This window comes from Serinus canaria, chromosome 3 (assembly GCF_022539315.1).
Source record: "Serinus canaria isolate serCan28SL12 chromosome 3, serCan2020, whole genome shotgun sequence".
Classification (NCBI taxonomy): Eukaryota; Metazoa; Chordata; class Aves; order Passeriformes; family Fringillidae; genus Serinus; species Serinus canaria.
In genome coordinates this window covers 29452745-29467109 of record NC_066316.1, presented here as the reverse complement: position 1 = coordinate 29467109, position 14365 = coordinate 29452745, and the positions used below count along the sequence as shown (strand labels likewise).

At 38.9% G+C, this 14365-nt stretch overlaps 1 protein-coding gene across 3 annotated transcripts in view; it reads left to right on the top strand.

The window, feature by feature from the left end:
• Positions 1–14365, top strand: part of DAAM2 (dishevelled associated activator of morphogenesis 2) — a 205576-nt gene that overhangs the window by 120390 nt on the left and 70821 nt on the right. For all 3 annotated transcript variants that reach the window (XM_030235963.2, XM_018915542.3, XM_009091455.4), the window contains 2 exons: positions 7456–7530; positions 13761–13855. In XM_030235963.2, the coding sequence (XP_030091823.1) occupies positions 7456–7530; positions 13761–13855 (170 nt within the window). The remainder of the gene's footprint in view (positions 1–7455; positions 7531–13760; positions 13856–14365) is intronic.

Sequence of the window (14365 nt, the reverse complement as noted above, 5' to 3'; positions counted from 1 at the left end):
GTGAGAAACTCTCCCTGTGTGTATATTCAGTGGATGTCCTGTGTTTTCTGGAGGACAAGAAATAAAAGTATGGCCTTCATCACCCTTAGATTGATATCAATAATTGATTTGAAGTGGCTTTGAGTTTTAGAGGAGGTTGGGAATGACACATCATGTGTCATATATAAGGTACAACTTCTGGAGATTCTGTATCTTTGAGTGCTCAGAAAGCAAAAAAAAACAAGTGCGAGATGGCATAATTAGTTAAAAAATATATAATTTTAACTTGACAGGAAAGTTTTCAGCCCTGGTAGAGCCAACCATCTTTCAAAAATGACTAATAATCTATTTTAATTTCTAAAGGCTAGTGAATTTCTGCAGCACTGAACTTCTTTCAGTATTAGGAAATGCTTTCTAAGCAGGAACCCTCATTGTTCATAGATGTATCCCTTTTTTACTTTTATACTTTTATTTTTTGACAGCGAGTTCCACAATTTGACAGCGTTAGGTATTTTGTAATATAAGTAATAATCTGAAACCTTGGATTCTTCCTTTGAAAAAATTGTTAGTCAACAGCATCAGAAGTTATAATTAGGTTTGTCAAGTTACTGGCACAGGGCAGAGCTCAGGCTAAATGAAACAAAAAAAGAAAAAAAACCCACCCTGTGGTCTGTTAAGGAAAATACCCCTGTGTCATAATGCAGTGGACTGTAGGTATGTATGGATATACCGGACCTTTGTGAGAGGCAATTAGAACTCCTCAGTTGCTTGCTCCAACTGGTCATTAATGAATATTCTCTTTTAATAAGTCGCACAGTAGACTGCTTTTGTGGAAGAAGGGTTTTTATCTGCACATCAGTAGCTTAATTCCAGGGAGAGAAGTAATGTTTGTTTTTCTCAATCTGAGTAAATTGTGCTTAAAAGGCTTGGGCATAGCTTCCTTCCCAAAACTCGGAGACTATTTGTGTAAGGGCTAGTCATGAAGTCTGAGAAATGGAGCAGTGACCACATCTGTCTAGAGAATGGCTCCGTCCTATGATCTGTGCCATTTCAAAATTAGCATCTCTTGGGACATGGTTGGCTTTTTAGAGGCATAAACTGTCTGAAAAGCTTAGATGCATTTTAGCTCCACTTCTGAATTAGCATTTTGTCCCACAGCAGATCAAACATATTTTGTGTCTTTTAATGAAAGCACTTTTTATTTCTGATACTTTGGCTGCTCTGAACTGTGACATTGCCAATGGATTGGACAGTGTATTAATAAACAAGTAAATGTTTCTTTGAAAACTGAACTTCTTAAAGTGAAGGAAAGTCAGTAGGTCAGACATGAAAAATGGCAGAACAATGATTTAAATGAGAGTGCAGTACAACTCCTGTGGATTGATTCTTGGCTGTAATTCAGATTTCCTGTGTAACTGGGCACTGTGTGATTGTCTGCATCCCATGTTCTATTTCTGCTGATCTCACTGATAGAGACACTGAAAAACCCGATATGTTAATTTCTTGTAGGGGCTTTGTCAGTGTGCAGTGCAAAGTGATGCAAGACTGATTCAGCACTAACAGCAGAGGTTGTGATGAGCTGAGTCTTTTCATCTCTGAAGGGAAAAGAGTTGCATTTGTGGGAATTAAAGAACCAGTAATAACCATCTTCCACCCTTCAAGCAAACAAAAACCCCATTTTGTTTTTAGTGGCCAAAATATTCATGTACAAAGCAAGGGTCCCACCCTTCACTTTGAAACAGAACATGGACACGAGTCTGAATCCTGCATGTCTCAGATGAACATTTTAGCAGCTAAGCTGTTATTGTGAAGAGTGTGAGGGGGCTTCAACAAGAAACTGAGAATTCAGCAAAGCTTTCATCTTAATTGATGTAAAACATGTTAAAATTTCAGTCAACTGTCATTAAAAAAAATCCAAACACCCCCCAAAAAAGCACTGATTTGTAATCAGGCTTCCAATTGCCATTGTTTTTCAATGGAAATTTTGAAAATAAAAAACTAAACTACAGGACTTTTAAAAGTAATACATTTTAATTTTTTCTAAATTTTGTGTTTTTTATAATGACTTGAACTCCATGATTTATATTTTCTGAGCTGTATGTGATGGTGCTGACTTTTCAGACCAGGTAAAATAATTCATCTTTCAGCTCTGTGATGTACTCGAAAGATGTGTGAAGGATGTTGAGAGGGGGAACCACACTAACCTTAATGTGGCTTTTGCAAGGAAATGCACTTCTTTGTGACCCAAGTATAAACTTGAGCATGAAGTGTCTGGACATGATGCAGTGAACAAGCTTGGACAGGAATTTATATCACAGTGGCCTCATTTTTATATTCTTCATCTGTGTTTGCACATTGTTTTTATTGATACAGAGGGGAGCTCAGTGAACAGTGTCATGGCTTCCTGTCCAAGAAAGGTTTTAAACCCACATTTTCTGCATCAAGCATGTGGCTTATTCCCATCCTGTTCTAAGCAGTGCAAAATAAGTGAGGTCAGCTGTCTGCTCTACTGAAGAGACAGGTTTGAGAAGGAAGCCATGCTGCTCATGAATAGATGTCATCCCAAGAGTACCCATGCTTGTCCTGTGCCATCTGTAACAGAGGATGCATTTCTTGATGCATCTGTTCAAGGAGGAAGTTTTATGTTTTAGTTGGCCTGTTAGAAGGACTTCATGGGTCCTCAGCAATTTATTGCAGGGGTGTGTGTGTGCAGGTAGTGGCAAGGTCCTCAGAATGGTTGGGCATTCAGGGATGGCAAGCACCTGCTGATCCCAGGGAGTTAATATTTGTTGACATTGCATAAAAATAACCTGGCATAAATGATGGTAGAAATAAAGGAGTACTGGGTTTAATGTCAGAGTGTGCCAGTGTGTTCCTCACTCTGACAATGAGTTTTAATTGTCATGTCAGGATATATACCTCTCTGTCTCCTTCTGTAGGAAAGAAGCTTACTAAAGCTGCTAATTCTGTAATTAGTAATGCTTTGACATGCTCAGAATTTCAGGACATGCTCTGGAGAGCTGCTCAATATTTATGGAGCTGGATTGGTGCAGAATGAAGTAGCATTGTGTCATCACTGGAAACTGAAACCCAGTGCTTGCCCTAAAAGAGCTTCAATGCAGGCTGTTACTGTACAGGCTTTCCCTGTGCTGTTTCTTTCAAGACTGAAGTCATCTTGGAAAACAGTGTCTTTCATTTTCATGATCTGCTCAGCGATGGATACCCGGCATTTTTGCATGATCTTTGTAACCCTAGTGTTAGATACTTCTTTTTAGAAAGTCTTGCAACAAAGGCAGTGGTCTATAATGCTTGCTTTAATATGTTATGGCAGTCTTTGGATTGCAAATGCCTGTCCCACTGACATGGCATCCTGTAGAAGTGCCTGGTCCCAGAGAACAGCTTTACCAATGGATCAGGTCTCCCAGGATTTGCAGAAAAGGCTTTTGGGATCAGCTGAGCTGTGCACACTTTGCTTTATTTTCTTTCATTTTTGATTGGTTCAGATGGTCCAAATATTTGCAGAACTCCATTAAGTCCTAGTTGGGATGAAGTCATAAGTTCCACTTTCCACCAAGTCATGGAGCCTGTCCAAATTAGTGTCAAAGCCTATATAATACCTTGGCTATATTGCAGGCTTGTGTAGTATCAAGATCCTGTTTTCACAGCAGTTACATAGTTGTTACTTCAGTGAAGAATGATATGGCCCCTTATAAAGTGCACAAGCTGACGCCTGGTTTTTAATGTAATATTTACACTATTCAAGGAGCTAAAAGAAGGCTTTGCTTTAATAGATTCCTTCAGCTAATGTTTTTCCTTATACAGATGGGTTATTGTTTCCAGCTTTTGATACCTTTGCAGCTTTATATATTAAAGCTCTTTTTTTTTTTTTTTTCTGTTGGTTGGCGTTTTTTGCCCTTCTCTGTGCTCCTGGAGCAAGTGAAAGGTTTTGCCGTTATCTTCAAGTTACCTTGTGGCTTTCTCTGAATATATTAAAAAAAAAGTAGCCAACAAAAAAGAAACCCAGCACCCTGTTTTTGCACCCCACACCACAGATTTAATTGCTTTTTATTTTCAACTCATCTTTCCCTTCTTGACAGAAAGCCTGGTGCAGCAATCTTTTAGCATGGACAGAACTCACATAATTTAGGCAGTTAAATGTTTGTTTGGTTTTTTCTCCCCAGTTGCTCTGATGTTACAGGTGTGAACATGACTCTGTTAAAAATGTCACTCAGGAGATTTCTGTAAATAAATCTGATGACTTCATGGGGCTGGAAAAAAATCTACATTCTCAAGTATAAATAGCTTTCTGGGACTTCATATTGAAATAGAATGCCAGGTTTTATCCACATTATCATTTATTCTAGCAAAGTAAACCACACATTGACAACCATAAAATTCTGGTTTAAGCAGGGAGTGTGCAAGACCTCTGAGACTGAATGGACTCTTTTGCTTAGTATGCTTCCAGAACAAAACAGCTTCAGAAAGTGAAGATTGCTTAGTGGGGTATCTGTTAAAATTTTTTTAACCTCAGCAATGTGCATCTTCTGTCTGGGCTTTAATTCAGGAAAAAAATCTTACACATTGTGTTCCACTGAAACAAATTTTTTCCCAGTTTTAATTAAAAAAATAAGACTTACAGACTAAGAATTCAGACTAATTTGTAATGAATGGAGAATGGTCAAAAGCAGGCTATATACCAAGGACATTGCCTCATTGTCAAGTAATCAAATATACAGATATGCTTTAGGATATCAGACTCTTCCTGACATTGGTTCTGATTGTGAGACTTCTAGTGGTTTTGGTTCAGGTAGGAAATTGTTCAGAATTCTCTTTTTTTCTAGTGTGTCTAAGCTGATGCTTTTCAGTCTGCACATTTAACAAAGACATCTGGATGTGTTAGTTGTAGCATTCAAGCATTTATACTTATTTTTCCCCTTAAAGAATCTTAAGGACAAAAGGTATTGTAGCTTATTTTGGAATATAAAGGATGAGTTCAGGCATTCCTTAATTTATGTGTGTTTGTTTCTTTATTTGGAATTCAGAATGGAGGCAGGGGAAATATAGAGAATAGATGTATTGACTGTTCTGACAGTGTTCTTGTCAGGTGTCCTCTGCAAACTATTATATTTGTCACTAGGACTTTTATAATTCTCTGCAGAGAAACATTTTAGAAGGTCACATGAGCACTTGCTACACTTCAGATGGGTGGCTCAGCCAGGTCCCTGCAGAATGACCTTACTTCACACTTCTAGATAAGCTCCCTATTCCTGTTGTTCTCTTTGAGGATGATAAGATTATCATATAAAAATAATGCTGGATTTATCTGTTGTATGTTTTAATTTACTTTTCCATTGTCAAGGTCATATATTGATTTTTGCAAGGGAGGTTAAGGTCTGCCAAGAGTGAAATTGTTGTCAGGGTTGTGGCTGCCACTAGATATTATTATGCACAGAAAAGGGCAGCAAAAGGCAGTCTACCAAAACCCTAAGGTGTGGCCATTCTCACTGGCTGTTGGCAGGGAGTTACATATCTCTGTAATTCTCTAACACAGACATTTAACATAGATATGGGTCTGTCTGATTCCTGCTTATTGTGGCCAGGAAGGGGAAGTACAGAAAATCAGCACAACTTCTCAATTAATGTGAGAAACATCACCTTGTTTCAGCTATATTCATCTATCATGAGGTGGTATGTGGTGTGTGCATAGCATTTGTTGATACAGTTGATATCTCTTATCACTTTGCCAGCCTTTCATACTTTTTGGTACAGTGATGTTCATCTGTATGGTGCTTTGTTTAATTCTTCTGCTCTTCTTAGCTGTTCAGTTGGGTGCAAGGGATTAATAAAGACTTATGACCTGTACTGTGTGACCTGACCCTGACCTGACATGTGTCTGCACTGCAGTCCTCCTCTAGATGAGGACAAAGCTCTTTTGTCAGTGTCATGAATGGAGATGCTCCCTCAGTTTACATCTTGAAAATCCAGTGGAAAGGAGAGAGGGGAAGATCCAAATCTCGGTCATGACTTTGGTTTTAATTCAAAATATGAAGATTTTGAGTTGTGCAGAATTGTTGTTGTGTGTTGGTATGTACCCTGGTCATACCAACAAAATTTGAAAAAAGAAATTGTCAGGTACCAAGATGTTTTCTGAATGTGGCTCAAAAACTGTGAGAGCTATTTCTCATCTCTAAACCAAATATTGGTGGAATTACTCTAATAGACCTACACTTTTAATTTTGTTGTGTATATCTTCCAGGGTAGCTTTTCTAATGTAAGCTTTCATACACAGAAAAGATTGGCAAGATCCACAGTCTTTATATATCTTTGGTCATCCTTAGGATGAATCAAGTGGTTCAATCTCTTACCATATGCTAGGAATGTTAGTATTAGTTACTCTTGGTTTATAATGGGAGATGAGGATCTTGGGAAGCAATCCTCATGTGACAAGTGACTTACACCTATGTAGAAATAAATATATTCTTTAGAAGGAAATCTAATTTCCTTTGAGCAGTCAAGGAACAAAAAAGAATTGGTTCCTGAGTCGGTGTTGGTATTCTTTTAGAAGGTTGTTTGAGATTAGCCCACTGAAGATGATTTCAGGTAGATTACATGGGAGGTAAGGAGATAAGGATTAATACTTCTCCTGCTGTACCTGAGGGGATGCTTTTGTGCTCCTTTGGATGTTCTGAGATTTTGCTTGACTTTAGGTGATATGGTAGGGGTAGGACAGGATAGAAGAGAGTATTTCAGTTTGGAGGGACTGCCAAGTCACCTACTACAACTGCCTGAGCAGTTCAGGACTGATCAAATCAAAGCAAGTTGTTAAGGACATTGTCCAAATGCTTCTTAAATAATCAACAGTCCTGGGGCATCATCTGCCTCTCTAGGGTGCCTTTTCCAGTGTCTGAACAGCCTCTTGGTAAAGCAGTGCTTCCTAATGTCCAGGCTGAACCTGTTTTGGTTTATCACATCAAAATGATGCAGTCTTTATCTTCTTTTCAGGTTCCTTTTTTTTTTTCTTCCCATAACCGTTGTTAAACTCCTTTGTTGATGAATTTCACCATCACCATAACAGTTGGGAGACCAAATAATTTATAAGATCTCAGTATAAAGATACAAAATGTAAACCTTCTATCTGTAAATGGACTGTCCTCCGTCTTGGAAACACAATATGTTTAAGGGACTGAGGTTTGCCTAGATGCCAAAGATAACTGTATCTCCATCAAACTTAATTATTCTGTGTTCAATAATCTGAGCTGAAAGGGGTTCTTTTCATCTGGCATATCATGGTGACAGGGCTGACTTTACACTTTCACAAATGTTTGTAATAAATGCCACACGTCCATGTGCATTGTACAAGAATACGGGGGAGATAACACAGTAAAAAGCAGAGCAATGAAGAATCCCAGGTGGTTCTTGAGTGGCTTTCACCCTGTAAAGTCATCTTGTGTAACCTTGCCTAACTCTCTGTTTCAGGAACAAGAGGATCCTAATAAGCTTGCTACCAGCTGGCCAGACTACTACATTGACCGCATCAATTCCATGGCAGCAGTAAGTTACCTCTCCTGCTAAACAGGGAAGATTTCCTAGCACAGGGATGTGTTCCTTTAGGAAGAAGTCCTCGAAAGAGAAGAATGTTAGCCCAAAGGCATAGGGGATTTAAAATAGGGCTTCCAAAAGAAGAGTGTGAGGATTAAGAAAGAGCCCTGCTCTAGCATTAGAAAGCACTATAAATATTTCCTTTTTTTATTTCTACAATACTGAGCACTGAAGGCAACCAAATTAGGGTCTGAAATGAAAATTGAAGAGAGTATTCGATGAACCAGCAAAAAAGCAACTATTTAAAAACTGGGTGAAATGTTATTTTGTTGTATGATTTCAAGTTGCTTTGTATCCAATCTACAAAATAACACTTGGGTTCTTAGTATTGAAGAATTAAAGAAAAGGTAGTTGTTTATATAAGATAATATGCAGTAATATAAGAGCACATAAAGAGCATAAGGCTGTAACACCTTGGACATAAGATACAAGCCAAGAAGGTATTTTAGGAAAACCTTTTTAATTGTCTCTGTTCGGTAGTTGTATAGTGTGTCTCTTTCTCTGAAACATCCAGTAAAGCTGGTCACCAGCAGAATCAGAGCATCTGCATATAGTGTTCACTGATCTCCTTTAATTTGGTAGATTTTTCATTTTGAAATTTGATTCTTTTACTGAATTTGTAGTCAGATTTTTCCTCCAATTACTTTTGTGCAGTGTCTACTCAGCTTTAGTTGATGGTTGTGCAAAAATGATGATAGAACTCTGTTCCTAGCAACTTAGGTAGTACACTTTGCTTGTTTACTTATGCTTTTATTTTAGATTCCTGAAGGCTTCTCTGCACCTTTTGTATCATGGTTATGAGCTGTAAAATCATTTCATAAAAAAATGTCTAAATGGATACTAAATGTGGCAGTAATGATGCATTTGTCATGCTAAAATGTCTTGCCGAGTAAAATAACCGAATATTTGCAAGCTATAATAACTCACTTAAGAGGATAAAAGAAAAGCTGCTTTCTACTGAGAGTCATGAATAAACAAAACTATCACCTTCCTTCATGCCATATTTTCATGGGGCAGAGTAAGGGAATAGAAAGAATATGGACTTATTTTTAGAAAAGACATTGAGCTTTAGTGATTGGCATGACACTCTGCTTTGATTTCCTGTCTGAACAAATTTACTCTACTAGGGCCATTAAGGGGAAAAAAAAATTAGTATGAAACCTTGCAGTGTTACTGAGCCAAATACTTCTGGTAGGATTTGATCCAAGGCCTCTTGAATCTACTGAAGGTTTTCCATTGATTTCAATGACTTTTGGGTTAGTCTTTAAATGATCTTGATGTAAACTTGGAGTGAATATGTATACACCACTGTTGCAAATCTGGAACAGCTCCATGGAATGAGACTATATTTTGGCCTATGTTTCTAATTTTAAACGTGTTTTAAGAGCACCAATAAACACCAGCCCTGGTAATGTTGTTTGCATGCCTGGATGCCAATGCCTGAATGATTGATAACTTTTTATTTGGCTTCAAGACTTGTGATTCACTCTTATGCTTGAGGTGTTGAGAAGACACACTGGGGTTAAAACCCCTGCTTCTGATTTACAATTTGGTTCCTTCATTTTTCAGCAGGTGAAACCAAGTTGACTCGATTTTGCTGAAATTGTATCAGCGGAAAACTGGAGTAATCCAGCTAAGAACCAGCTCCAACACACTTTAAAAGACATGTTCTGTTCATTATTATTTAGACCTCTGAGATTTCTAACTTTCAAACAGTTATTTTTGGGTCCCATATAATTCCAGTTCTAAATTTAGTGGTAGGTTTTTTAATTTTTTTTTTTTAAAACTGCTTCCAAGTGGAGTTGACTTTGAAGCTGTGAAAGAAAAACATGTTTCATGTTGCTTCCTGACAATATCTAGTGTATTTCAATTTGTGTCTCTTGGGCACTATCAGGTATTTCACTATTTCAATTGGAAATATTGCAAGAAGTATTGGAGGTGAAGTGGTAGTAATAATCACAGAAGTGTTAGCTTAAAATATATTAAATCCTGCTTTTAATGAAATTTTATCCTTGCATCTCCTGTGGATTTGTCACATAATAATCTTTTCATATTTGTTTTTCACATCCTTTTTTATGTCCTTTTGTTTAATTATGAAGTCCTTTTTAATATATATTGGCTTGGCAAGTATGCTCCTCCTACTCACTGAATGAGTGGAAATGGCACCTTTTTTGTGCTGTATCATTAGGTATCTTTCTGGGCTCCTGTGCTCAAGGATCACTTTCTCAGAAGCCCTGCTGTATCTGCCCGTCACAGATTATGTTTGAGAGCAATGTGGTGATTCCTGACATGTTTGACGTTCCCTACTTGTAACCTTAGACCACTATGTTAGGAAGCACTTTAGGTCGCAGATTCCTGATCCAGTTCAAAAAAAAACATGCATTATATGCACGGTTCTCTTCCCACAATTGTTTCTGTTGCTACGACTTCCCAGGTTTTGACATATTTTAAACGAAGTTCTCACAAGAGCAAATGTCTAAAACTGTGTCTCTTGCTAGTGTGCAATTCACAGCATGTGGAGGCACTGTCCCAGACTCCAGGTAGTCTGCCTGGAAGGCAGTAGAACATTGGTACACTGTCTTCTGGACCAGTCATTAAGACAAAGGGACAGCTGCTAATCATGTTTAATTTAGAAAGTGAAGCCTCCAAATTTGTCTAGTCCCCTGATCTCTAAGTGCTATAAATGATACTGGGGATGGGGACAGGGTGCATGCCCACAATAGAAGACTGTTTCCATTATCAATGTCGTTGTCATCTGCTGATTCATCAAGACACAGAAGTTCCTTTTCTTACAAATAGAGCAGCTGCCCTGTTATTATAACATGTAAAGAAATGTCCCTGTGCTCCTCCTGCCCTCCTTGCCCCATGACACTACTTGGCAGCACAAATAAACACAAATAAAAACTTGCACTTTCCTGGGGAGGAAAAATTCTGACAGCACTGTGTTGCTTTTATGATCCTGGCTGTCGATGCATTTTCACAGAGAGACTTTCAGGTGCGCAGTACTTGAAAATTCAGCTTTTCTGGAGAGGTGGCTCGGTCAAGATTGTGAGATGGGTCAAGATTAATAAATACAGCTGTAACCAGGACCTTTTCCTCAACTCAGAAAACATTTGTTTAAGGCAGAGCAGCTTCACAGAAGGTTAAAAATATATGTCTTTCAGCAGAATTTAGCAGGTGGATGATAACTTTCTCCTCTAAGTTAGATGACATATATGTTACTTTAAACTTACCTGCATAAAAGTTCAGGTTTTTTAAAATTACATATATTCATAGTTTATTAATTATAATTTTTCCAAATAAATTTAATCTAATAATAATTTATTCTATTAGTTCAGCCCTAATGTAGTTAGAGACGTGGTGCACCTTGAATTTCAACTGACTATAATGAGAAGTCAGAACAACCAGGTTGCTTTTTCGCTCTTCGTTCTTTTTGTGTCTTACCTTTTCCATTTCACATGTGTGAGACTATGAAGTAAAATTAGGTCTGTTATACAGTGTATTGTTGATGCTGGTTTATACCTTTTCTTTCTTTTCCTCTCTCTCTCTTTTCCCCACATGCTGTCATCATTGTCTTTGTATTTTCCTTCCCAGTAGTTTTGGGGAATGATTAGCCGTTAGGATAAGGTGTGGGAAAAAATCTGTGCTTTTAAAAAACCTAAAATATTTCATTTTAAGTGGAGCCAAAATTTCAAAATAATTTCTTATGCTACCCAAAGTTTTACATATGAAATTCCACACAAATGATTGCTTTCACAAATTCTTGAATTTTTTTAACTGGCAAATCAAGTAAATAGATGCTGTACTTTCCAAGGTGATACACTTGATCTGGAAAACTTCAAATATACTAAAAATGCTTATAAAAGGGGCCCTATGTATACACTGTCTTTTAGGCACCAGAAAAGGATCTGGCACTATTTTGCTTCCCCTTCCTATTATTTTGGTTAACTGATGGTAGCTATCTGCCTCCTGAGCCCAGCAGACGTTAGTCCTCGAGTGCAGTTTGTTCTTCAGGAAATCAATTCATCAGTCCGCCACGTGAATGAAATCCAAACTCAAATAATGACAGTTTCCTCCCCTCTGTCTCCCAGGGACAGTTATGTTTTTTATAACTCTTGCTGAGAAAGCCATTTCACAATGCAAACCCAGTCTCTTTATCGAGGGCATGAGGATTTGAATTCCTGGCCATTCACAAGAGTGAGAAATGAAGGGCTCTTGGCTGCCTGCAGCTTTAGAAAAGGGGTTTTCCATAATCACCCTCTGTTGTAAAGGCAGGATTATTTGTATTTGTTTCATTTGGAAATGGGCCTTTTTCACTCTGAAGGAAGTACTGTTGAGCACCCTCCTACCATCCATTTGCTTTCCCCCAAAATTGCTCAGAGGAGAAATTAAGCCATTGGAGGAAGGGGAACTTTTCAAAGGAGCATTTACGGGCCAAAGGAAAGATGACCAGATGGGCTGTCACCCAAGAAAATACAAACCAAGCCCCAAATCACACCCGAGGACTTTGCCATCCATAATGCCTGTTCAGGATTTCTGTTTATTTTTTGAAGAGGGGGATCATATATGGCTTGGCTTAAGAATTTCAATTTATGTTTCTGGCTGTCGGGGGATGCTGGCAAAAGATAAAACATCATCAGCTCATTTTCCATCAGTAGCGCTCTGTCATTCCATTAGGGCAGGAAATAGCTCGCTCTGTGACTGAGTGAATTTGACTTTAGCATGGATCAGAGAGAGGACCCCTAGAGTTAAACACATCTCCCCATGCCAGCTGTTCAGCATAAGACAGCAACGGCGTGCAGCCAAATGACCACCCTCAGGATCCAACACGTGCTGGCATCACGTGACTTGCAAAAGCAGTGGGAGCCCTTCCAGGGGAAGTGAGGTGTTGGGCTGATGGAGAGGATGGAGAAGGTTAAAGGAGGTTCTGGTGAGACCAGGGTTTTCTTTGGTGCTTGCTTAACAGTAAAAGAAAGACTGAAATATTTTGCTGTGGTGAGCCATGATTGCAGCTACTCAGATTCCACCACAGAGAAGTACAATATCAGATAGATGATACTAGTTTAATTGGGTTATTCATTTGAGAAGGGGTTCAGAGCTGCTTTCCAGATACCACTGAGTGATATCCACAAGAAGTCCTGCCAAAAAGAGAGTCATTTATCCTCTCATTTTACAGCTTGAGCGACTAAGACGACATAGCTATAGGCTAAGAATTTCCAGCATTAAGTCCTGACTTTTGAAAAAGACACACATGGGACTTGTGAGCCTGAGTGATATATGCAAAGGGCACTGCAGAGTCCTGCTTCACATGACAAGGTTGCAGTGGTGCTGAGTGTAGATCTGGAACTCTAATTTTCCACTGATATACCACTTTTTTAAGGGCTTTATCTGACTTTGAGAACCACAATTTTTTGTGTGTATTCTACTCACTGTCTCTCACCTTAATTTACAGTCTCCCACAGCAACTTCAGTTCCAGTTGACTGCAAGCTCTAGTGTTTGTAAGCTGCATATGGGGGGGAGATCTAGGCTTTGTGTGTTTCAGTTTACTTGTTAAAAAAGGGGACAGAGATTTTTATGATACTCCAGCTTTTTCCAGTAAATAATAATAAGGGCAAGGTGTATAGGGAACGCCTGCATTCTAAAACAGATGATATGCTTTGCATGGGGAAGAAAAGTCAAACATGTATATACAGAAAATGGAATTCAGGCTACTTGCAGGCTTTCTAGTAACTTGAAGAGGATTTTATGCTTTGAAACCTGACACATAAGTCTGGTTTGGGCTTTTTTCCCCCTCCACCCCAAATCCCTTCAGTCGTGTCACTCTAATAAAAGATATTGCCTCTCCCTGCAAACTTTGCCTCACACATCCATAGATCACCACAGCAGATTGCTGTTCCAAATTAGGTACAGTTTTCTGCGGGCATACTGGCAACTGTGATTTTTGGGGGGTAATCTGAGAACCCTAGTTTAGCCAGTGTGGCAAAGTGATATGCTGCTGCCAGTCCACATGAGCAGCCTCATCTGGATTCAGTTTTGTAGCTGAGGCACTGCTTCCCTAGTGAGAGGTCAGCAGGCACCTCTGCATGTGTTGATGGGATAGTTGTTTTTCATAATTCCTGGCCTGTCTCTTTGCTTCCATGCAGCTCAGGCTTTCCTAATTGCCACCTTCTTTTGTGAACAGATGCAGACTCTGTATGCTTTCGATGAAGAAGAAACAGAAATGAAAAATAAAATAGTGGAAGACTTGAAGACAGCTCTGCGGACGCAGCCCATGAGGTAATGCTGTTTGCCTTTCATCGCCATCCGCTGCCTCCCCACGGTCAGGTGTGACACTGCCAGCACTGGCAGGGACAGAAACCTCATTGTCCCACCTCACACAAGCCTCTCTGAGATTTCAGACAATCCTCAGAGAGCCCTACAGTCCCTGGCCTGAGCCTGCTTAGTTGGCAGGCTAACTAATTTCACACTAATGCTGAAACATGTAGTTTCAGGAAAATAAAAGACAAAGTCTACTGTGAAAAATCTGTGGCAGATAGTTGCCAACACTGGTAATGGCTATGAAGATCAGATTTAAGTCTTTGCAGCCCCCTGCACATCTCATGTAATTTGATTCGCTTTGGGCAAAGTCTCAGCCTCTAATCTGAACTTTGAATTTAAGCTTCCCCTTATCTTTAGTAATGTGAACTGTTTAGTACAAAGCAGCTAATCCATCTGACATCACCTGGTTTGGCATTCTTCCCACTCTGTGTTGTAACTGTGGCACAGAAAAATGTTAAGAGACTTTAT